We start from the raw sequence: 9,611 nt of genomic DNA on the forward strand, positions 1-9,611 counted from the left end.
AAGTCCCTCTATCTAAAGGATTAGAGTGTGGGACAAGAAACACTAAAACACTAAAACTAAACAAGTAGTTTTAGTTCCAGACGACTCAAACAGCAATACAGTGAAACTTGGCTCTCCTTACTGTGCTCCATTCAATCTGCAGGCTGAGCACCTACGGTAGAGCTTTGGCCAAACTGCAGAACACTTCCCTTGGATGCCCAAGATTCCTTCTCAAACTACCAAAAGGCCCTTTCTGAAATCTCATTATAAAAGTGACTAAATTTTCATGTTTCAGAAGGCCCAGTACTTATTCTCCTTCAAACACAAATTAATCTACAGCAGCTAGGCTGTCACAACACTTTCCTAAATCCTCCCTCAGCTGTAGTGGAGCAGATGATTTTAAATTAATGTCTCTAAAGGAAAAGCTATCATACGTGATTTGAAATTCTGACTGTATAACAGGCTGTCATCAGTATGAGGTCTGCCTTTCCCCAATATACAGCAAGACACATGCTCCAGTTCAAAGCCCTCTACTTCAACATGAAGAAAACCAACACAATTTAGACAAGCTGTAAACCAGCTCTGTCACTGATTAGAACCGGTCACCACATGGGTCCTCATTTTATATACTTACAAAATCTTGCTGAATGTCAGTGAAATCTTTTCCATATTTTTCTAGTGCTTCCTCAAAGAGGTTTGCCTCTGAAGCAGACCACTCCTCCATCTCATCTCTGCACAGGACTGGCCCACCTTGTGGCACAAGCGCAGAGATTGCCTTGGAAATGTCATAGACATTTTTGTGCAAAGTGTCCATAGCATGGAACTACATAGTTGTAAAAGAGAAAGATAAACGTCAGGGCAAGCATCTAGGGGGAAAAATGCTCAATGGTGAAACAACAACAACAAAAATTCTGCACCAGGATTTGAGGGTGCATTGTTCTGTACCTAATACAAAGTCAGTAAAAACTTATTCCAACCTCAGACTCCCTGTAATTGTCAGCATACAAGTCTAATGTTCACTAAGAACAGTGGGGTTTGTGGCATATCAGTAATTCCTACTTAGCTACTACTCACCAGCATCACCACTGTAGCACTACAGTTAAGAAAATATACAGGATAGAGACCCATTCACCCCAGGACTGAGCAGCCCTGTTAGGTACTACACACACATGTGAAATGAAGATAGAGGTCCAAGGGCATATTATTGTCAAATAATCCACAAAAACTGCATATAAGAAAAATATTTAAGGGCAACAGCATAGGCATAAAGTCCCCTCAATGGCCAGAAATCCCCAGAAGATTCAAGTCAAGTCGCACATCACAGCTGAGTAGGAAAAAAGAATTGCTCCCAGGGAGCAATTACTCCTCAGAAAGCTGAGCTATGACTGTCTGCAACTTGTGATTTACAAGGGCTGAGAACATGTTGCGAGGGAGAAATTGGTATTAGTAAATGAAATTTTGGCTTTATTTCCTGATTTCTGCAGCTTTAATCAGGATGTTTTTTGCCTTTCATCATATCAGTTTTGTGCATGTGCATAACTGATCTGCAGTGCTCTATCCTAGAATTTATTCTATATATGATTTCACATTATTCCAGTTATGAGGTGAGGCGTTGATAACAGTTCTCTGGAGACTTAATAAATTTTATTCAAATTTTCATTAAACTAGCATAGAAGTTCAAGTTTTTCCTTTCCTGTATCTACTCAGAATAATTTAGGATTATAAAATATTAACAATGTCACCACTCCACACGTACTCTAAAATAGAGCTTGTTGAAGAGAAGAACTGGATCAACTGAAATTTCTTATCTGACCACAAGCTCTTCCCCCAGACAATCTTGCCCAAGGATGCCAGTGACAGTCTGTTGTTAGGGAAGTGATGAGGAGTGGCTTCTGGCATTATAACATTGCAGACAGACAGATACTTATTTGCATGCTTCTCAGGAGAGCTATTAAGCCCATGCAAGAGATGGGCTCTGAAGCATGTCATCAGAACATTTTAATAAAACAAAACAAAAATATAGCTCATAGACTTATCCATGATGGATCATAGGAGGCATGAGGCCAGAAAAAGTTCATATGTAAATAAAGGGTTCCTTTACAAAGACAGGATCTGCTTCACAGCAGGCCACAATTACAATTCATCTGCCCCTCTTTTTGCAAACTGTTATTGCTGAGGTGAGTATTTTGCATTTCTCAAAAACTTAACAGTCCTCTTAAAAAAACCCTAACTTACCAGTGTGATGTCCCTAGAGGCTGCTGCAGCACTCATGTGCAAACTTGGCTGTCTGACAGAACTACTGCAATCTAGTGCTCGAGCAAACGTACCAACAGACCTGAAAGAAATTAAACGGAGCATTAACTTTAATGCAAAACAAGCAAAAATATAAACACCCAACCAACACTTCTTGACATCAGCAGATTCCATTTCTCACTAACAAGATTACATGGTTTGGCACTAGTTCTGAGCCAGCAACTGTTTTCTTCAGATGTGGTTTGTTATTACGAACACTCAGCCTGTATGACCAAAGAGGTTTAGGCTTAGACGAGGAAACAGTGAAAGACTCAAGGATCACAAATGGGGAGTTTTGAAGTACTCTTTTATGCCTTATCTCTCAACAGACTTAAGCTTTAACAGAAACTCAGCAGAAGCAAGCTTTATGAATGTCAAAGTCTCTTGCACAAAAGCAAGACTAGTGCTGCGTTGTCCAAAGGTACAGAGACAAATGCCAAGACCAGACAGAAAAAATGCAGTAACACAAGCTTTTTCCTAAAAGTTTCCATAAAGTTAAACATAAATAATTAAATAAAATCTTTATTTTTCAACTTAATATTGAATAACATATATTATATAGCTGGCATAAGAATACAGCAATTCTCAAACACTTCCCAGTGCCAGCCATTCCTGCATCTGAGGTCACAATTCCCATGCTCTTCATTTTATTCCTAAAGAAATTAAGTTGGAGAAACCTTCAACAGGAAAATCAGCTCCAGCAATTCCTACTCTCTTTGCTGCTTGCTACACCACATGGGTCCTGCACAGTGAATTTGAGCTGAATTCCTCTGATCAACTACAACAAAAAGCAGATGGGTTGGGTTTTCTTCTCCACTTTTATCGCTTCCCCAAACTAGTTGAGCACACAGAGGAACAAACAAATGCTGAGCAACACAGGAGCAGGAAAGGTAAATACTTAAGCACTAGTTGTCATCAAATATCTAAGTTGGGCCAAAATAGAAACCAGACTCTCCCACTCAGGTTTCTGCGGAGATTCACACTTCGCCCTCTCCCCGGCCTCCCAGTCACTATCCCCATCCTGCTTCACAACGTCCCTACCCCCAGCTTTAGCTGAACTGATACTTTTTGTGTGTGTCAGTGGCATCTTATTATAAACTGGATCACTTTGCTGATTCTGGGTAGAAGCAATTTTTATACTGATCTCCTTAGTGACCCTCATTATAGCACGCATCTTCAAGCTGCTGTATCAGCAAACCCAGCGGGCAGCAGTCAACAGCGAGAAAGAACCACTAAAAGCAGCCTCACCACTGAAGCCTACACACAGTGGAAACCCCCATCACAAAGCAGCTCTACAGTCACTCTAAACCAATCCACCTGAAAACCCTCATCCACCAGGGTACTTCTACCCTCTCACTTCCTGCTGGGTCTTCCCCACACTAACAGAGCACTGTGTGGCTCAGTGGCAATTTAAATCAGTCCTGCTGCAAATTAACCCAGAAAACAAAGATCTTAGCATTTTGGTGGTGTCCTGTATTCCACTTGATTAGAAGCCAACTGGGAAGCCACAGCCTTGTCAAGAAGGGCCCCTTAAGAAGCAGGAATACCCTTTGCTGGAGATATTCCAGCTCTCCCCATCATTCCTCCATCTGTTTGTTCCACACTGCTCATGGAGATGATCCTCCCGCCATTTTCATCCATTTCCCTATGTCCACCTGATCAAGTAGAATTAATCTGTTGCAGATAAATCACTTAGTTCAGCCAGTTTGACTTTACTGTTGGCACAGGTCAAGGGAAACAGCAATATATCATGTAAGCAGCACAGTAAAACTTCCAAGAGCCTAAATTTTATGGTGATTACTTAGTTTAGCCAGAACACTGTAAACTTTATGAACCTTAAAACAGTCTACACAACAAAAAGCCCATATTTAACCAATGACAAAAATGTATTAATGGATTCTGAACTGTGAGATTTTCTTCAGTGTGGACTGTAGCTGAATTTTAATTTTAACCAGCCTGGTTTCATTCTTGGCTCCCTGTTACTGGACTCACACACAAGGCCCAAGCAGCCACACAAAGGTTTTTAAGTGCTGCAACTCAGATTAACCTTTTTTTTTTTTTTTTTTCCAAATTTTGGCCAAAGTTCATCATAATGATAAGTTTAACCTTCAAAGTACACAGAAGAATTGATGTGGGTGTGTATTTCTGAGTATACACATACTTTTCGTCTTGAGTTCTTAGAACACTGCATTTTACCAGCTCCTTCATTTACATCAATTCCTTTTTAGTTTTTCTCAGCATTTCCCTGAGCTTGTATCATTCAACATGTTGAACACATGTACTGCTATTTGACACAAACATACCCTCATTGCATTGTCCAGCAGCTTCAGCCAGAACTGGAGAGCTCTGTAAGGCAGACTGTTACACACAAGGTCTACTGCTGCCTCTCTAGTGAGCACCCCATCGACTTACCCCACACACCAGGCACAGCAATGCCACACTTGGGAAAGTTCAGGAGAAATTTCAAAAGCCTGGTAACTCAAGAAGGGAAAAAACAAGAACCAAAAGGTGGACAGAACTATGGCCCAATTTAAGAGAGTATCTGAAATACAGGTTTAACTCTGTTTTCCAGGGCTAAAGCCCTTGGCTGAAGCAGGCAGCCCTGCAAGTCAGAGTCCTCATCTATCAGAGAGAACAGCCAATGAGCAGAACAATCAAGACTAGCGAACGAGATACTTCTAGCAGCTTGTAACTTCACACATCCCTTTCCTAACCATATCCAGTAACTTGCTCCACTGACTAGAACCAGCAAAAAGGACCAATTATCCATCTACACATACCACTTTCCTCCCATGCAGACCTACAAACTTAGCTGCAAGACACAAAATTTGGAGAGTGCTACCTTTTTTTTTTTTTTCCTCCCCTCCCCAAATTATTCAGTCACCAACTTTTAGAAGAGCTGAAAATTCAGTACTGGCTTCTGTTCATATAAATGCATAGCAATGAAAAAGCTCAAGAACATTTTTAAAAGGAAAAGCTGATCAACAAAGATTGCTTTGGGCTTAAATGAAAGCACACATTTCACCATCTGTAGAGATTTGCAGGGTTGTACTTTACTGTACCTACCTATTGGAATCTAAGCATTAGAAAGCATCCATGCTCCATCAAAAACACTTTACCAGGCTTCTTAGCAAACTATTAACACATGTTAAAATGTCACTAGATTTGAAAAAGGGAGAAAACGGACAGAGTAATAAACTGTCAAGAATCTATTTCACTAAGCCTTCTGCATGTTGGCTCAAGTATTTGAAAAACCTCACCAAGTACAGGAGAGTTTTTACATGCCATGTGCTATTCTTTTATGGAAGTGATTAAGTTGTAAATTTGAGTAGCCATGCAATTCCCAGGAAGGCATGTAAATGTCCATCATTTCAAAATGGATCAAGTAAATAAAGCAATTGAAACCAGCATAAGGAACATAAAAAGTGCTTGAAAGAGTTATTAACATTTACTTATTGAAAGGAGAGGTAAAATGCTCTTACCGTGCTACCACCAGAAACTGGTCTATCTGCTTGTCTACTAGCGGGTTAAAGGCTTCCCAAACTTTTGTTTCAAGTTTTGACTGATCTCTTCCATCATCTTCACCTGTTGAAAAGCAAATCAGAAATGCTTGGTATGGCTGTTTTAAAACAGAAGGACTTTCTAGATTTTTTTTTTCCTCACGGTAATTTAACTGCTGACCCGTTTCAGTTACTCTGCTTCAACCAGCCACTGTAAAAATTTCATTCATTTATTTGCAATGACAACTTCAGTTTGACAGGCACACCACCACACCTCATCTGCATCAGACAATCAGATTTTCAAGCACTGGTTTAAAGGATGTGTGTAATGGGAAACAGAATACATCCTTCTCCTGATTAGACAGTCTCTCTTCTGCCCCTCTGCTCAGCCACTCTTTCTCCTGTATCTTGCAGCAGCTCTAGGACACACTCTCAGCTGCTCTGAGCAGGCAAAGAGTAGCTGGTTTTCAGCTTGCATCAGTTGCTAAGGGGGAAATCATGGCATCAACTTTCATTTTTATATTCCTGACTCTGCACAAACCAAAACATACTGGAAAAATACAGGAGCTACTGAGACTTCTTTTCTTTTTTCTGATCCCTTTAAAACATCTGGAGAGTATCTTTCTCTGAAGGCTGTGTTGCCCTGCTGAGGGAAGAGAATGCCTTTTAAGTTAGGTCATCCTCACTTAGGAGGCTTGCCCAGCTGCTGAATAAATACCAGTTCCACAGGCAAGTTAAACAAGAGTCCTGACCCATTTGTTTGCCTGTTCTAACATGAGCCTAACAGTATCAGCAAAGCTCCTAAGCAAAGACTGAAGCATCTCATTGCTTTCACATCTCTTTCCATACACTCAGGAGAATGTCTTTCCAACATTGGCCACAACTCCTATTCTCTTAGGAAAAGCATCCCAACAGACCTTTCCCCATGCATTACATGGGTCTCAGAAAGGATCCATTAGACACCAATATTCCCCATCCCTCTCAGTTTCTCCACCCACTTTTGGATCTGTATGGTAGTACAATGACAAATCTAAAGTTAGTTACTACTTGGTAATTAGTTACTACTACTACTTCCTCTTCCTTGGGCCAGGGTCCTCGTGATCTTACTGCTCAGTGGCACAGTGGGAGCAGGCTAAGGTCTCAGAACAAATTCAGGCCAGCAAATTCTTCCTCCTGCCTGTTCTGCAGGTGAGAAGTCTAGGCTGGCAGCCAACCCTAGGGATGGGGAGAGAGAGGGCTCTGAAGAAAAGGCACCCAGCAGTAATGGGCAAATTGATGAGGTGAGACAGCATTTAACTGGCAGTAATTTGGGAGGGGCTCTTACAGGGAAGTGAGGCTTGATTAAAAACACAAAAGGCTTTATAGATGCAATGGAAATTTGCGTTTCCCATGGAAATTCTGAAAGCTCTTAATAAAAGAGTACAAGCTCTGAGAGAGCAAATTAATTCAATTTGTTTCAGCAATTTTTATGATTTGGCCAAAAGCCCACTTAAAGACCGGTTTGAGACATAACTAGTTGTGCTTAGTGGGCAACAGCTTCAGTCACCAACAAACCAGGCCATCGCTGTACACATGACCTGGCTGTGGAAACCTCCACCTCCCACACCTCTGCAGGCTGCATATATAGAAGTGGCCACATTCAACATTCAACAATTGAAATAAATTATGAAAATTACCCTCTTTTAGTAAGTCTGTTATATCTGCCTGGTATCTGTTTCCAACTCGAATCTCTCCTTTATCAGCAAGTAGGGTCTTTTGTTGAGGATCATATACTAGTGAATAAAAGAAGAAATCCTAAAAATAAAACAAGAGCAAAAAAAGTAAACAATATTATTAGCTTTTTACTTTCAGCTTTGAGTACATACTAGCAAGCTTTTACATTTTAAGTTTGATTATCTATATATAGATTTTAAAATTGGGTGAAGAAACAGTAAATGAACCACTGGTTTTAAAACCATACATTAAATGCTGCCACTTTCTTTTATATTGTAAGTGTAACAGCTCTCCCTCAAAACCAGCCATTCCCTTAATATACAGTCTTTGAAGCTGAACAAAGCTCCTCTTGCACAAATGAGGCTCAAAAGGGCCAGAGATAATTTTTAGTAATACCAGCTGTTTCAGAACACAAAATTGCACTTTCTCATATACCAAAATAGCAGGATGAGATGCTAGTGACTTATCCACACAAAAATATTAGTACAAGCTAAAGCATAACTTCAGAGTGTTACCAACAAAACACCCCATAGACAAAAAGCCCCAGACAACCTCTGTGGCCTCTGCTGGACTTGCTCCAGTGTGTCAATGTCTCTCTCATGCTGGAATGCCAAAAGCTGGATACAGCAGTCCAGAAGTGGTCTCAGAAGTGGTGAACTGAGGGGATGAAACTCTTCCCTCCATCTGCTCGCTACACTCCTGCTAAACCAGACCAGGATGTACTTGGCTTTCCCGGTCACAGGGATGCACTGCTGACCAACTTCTTGTCCACCCTCATCTAAGCTTAAATCACCATGTTTCCTTCAGCTCATTACTGGGAGAAGGACAGCAGATTTGGCAGCAGCAGTAACTAGCTGCAGGTGGCAATACATTAATTTGTTGCTTGTGTTTAAGCAGAGAAAAAAAAAGCTAAAAAAGTTGCTTGGCTTCTGTTACCTGGGTGTGTAAAATTAAAGCAAGAATTCATACCAGAACAAGAATGTCCTGACAGGGTGGAGAAAGAAAACAGCCAAAATTTTAACTACTTAAAGCTGCACAGTACAAGTAATTAAACTTTTCTGCATGGATAAGTACTCAACTGTAGCTATGGAGTGACATGCTGGAGACCAGGTATGCTCCATGAAAGTATAGTGGGGATATGGGGCAGGAAGAGAGCTCTGATAGGTATAAAAAAACCTTTCATAACCTCTATCCACAGCAACACTATCACCAGGAAAGAAAAGCGTTTCTGAAGAGAAACACTGGGTTACATGTTGCACCATTTTTCACGTATCAGGTTTCTGGCTCATTTTCCTTTTCCCCATATTTCTGTGTCAATAGCAAGCACCCTGTTAAAACACATCTCATTTCATGCTCACCTCATTTTCCCTTTCCCTATATTTGGTATGTGTCAACTGCATGCAATAAAAATGAGGACAAAACCAGCATGAGTTTCAAGCCCTGTTCATCTTCATGAAGAGGTGGCAAGGGAAAAGTCTCCCAATCTGTTACACAAAGCCCGAAAAAGGAAGAATCACTCTGAGTTTCCCCAGTAACATGGCAAAAATTCTGCAGGCTAGGGCTTCTAGGGTACATACTAGTTCTGTTCCCCAGCCCTGCACATTACACACATTAATGCAAGACTGATTATCACAGAGGTAAGGTTTCTCATGTTTTCTTTACATGTATAATGCATCCAGCATCCAATTACAGCATGTTACAATTACAGAGTGTTAAACATGGCAACTCTGTTTTCTGCTCCAATTTTAATAAAAATTATCATTTTTCTGGGCAGAGATCACCATCTTTGGAAGGGAGGAAAAAAGCCAGAAAAGAGCCAAGCAAGACAAACCTACTTTGCTACCTAAGAAAGCTACTGCATGAAAACATATCACCTGTGCAGCACAGCACAGGAGAGAAGACAGGAACTCACAGAAGTCTCCTCCAGTAGAAAACATGCCACTTTCCCATCATGAAAACATGAACTCCAAGGGCAAGAACAATCTCAAGTTATGTCACGATTAACAGGATAGAAGCTTGCAAAACACTGTTCAAACACCCAGACAAGTCAATTGGAAAAGTTGTCTGTGGTTGGGTTTGGGGTGGTGGGATTTGGTGGCATCCTACTCCCACAGGCACCAGGGTCAA

The 9,611-nt window shown here is 40.8% G+C and overlaps 1 protein-coding gene across 1 annotated transcript in view; it reads right to left on the reverse strand.

The window, feature by feature from the left end:
- MTA1 (metastasis associated 1) overlaps positions 1-7,565 on the reverse strand; it is a gene marked incomplete at its 5' end in the record, with an annotated part of 50,065 nt that extends 42,500 nt beyond the window's left edge. Inside the window, 4 exons of the mRNA XM_010013431.1 lie at positions 614-802; positions 2,215-2,314; positions 5,754-5,856; positions 7,448-7,565. Of these exons, the coding sequence (XP_010011733.1) occupies positions 614-802; positions 2,215-2,314; positions 5,754-5,856; positions 7,448-7,565 (510 nt within the window). The remainder of the gene's footprint in view (positions 1-613; positions 803-2,214; positions 2,315-5,753; positions 5,857-7,447) is intronic.
- Between the last annotated feature and the right edge of the window lie 2,046 nt (positions 7,566-9,611).

The sequence above is a fragment of the Nestor notabilis genome, unplaced genomic scaffold (assembly GCF_000696875.1).
Source record: "Nestor notabilis isolate BGI_N333 unplaced genomic scaffold, ASM69687v1 scaffold17784, whole genome shotgun sequence".
NCBI classification, from domain to species: domain Eukaryota; kingdom Metazoa; phylum Chordata; class Aves; order Psittaciformes; family Psittacidae; genus Nestor; species Nestor notabilis.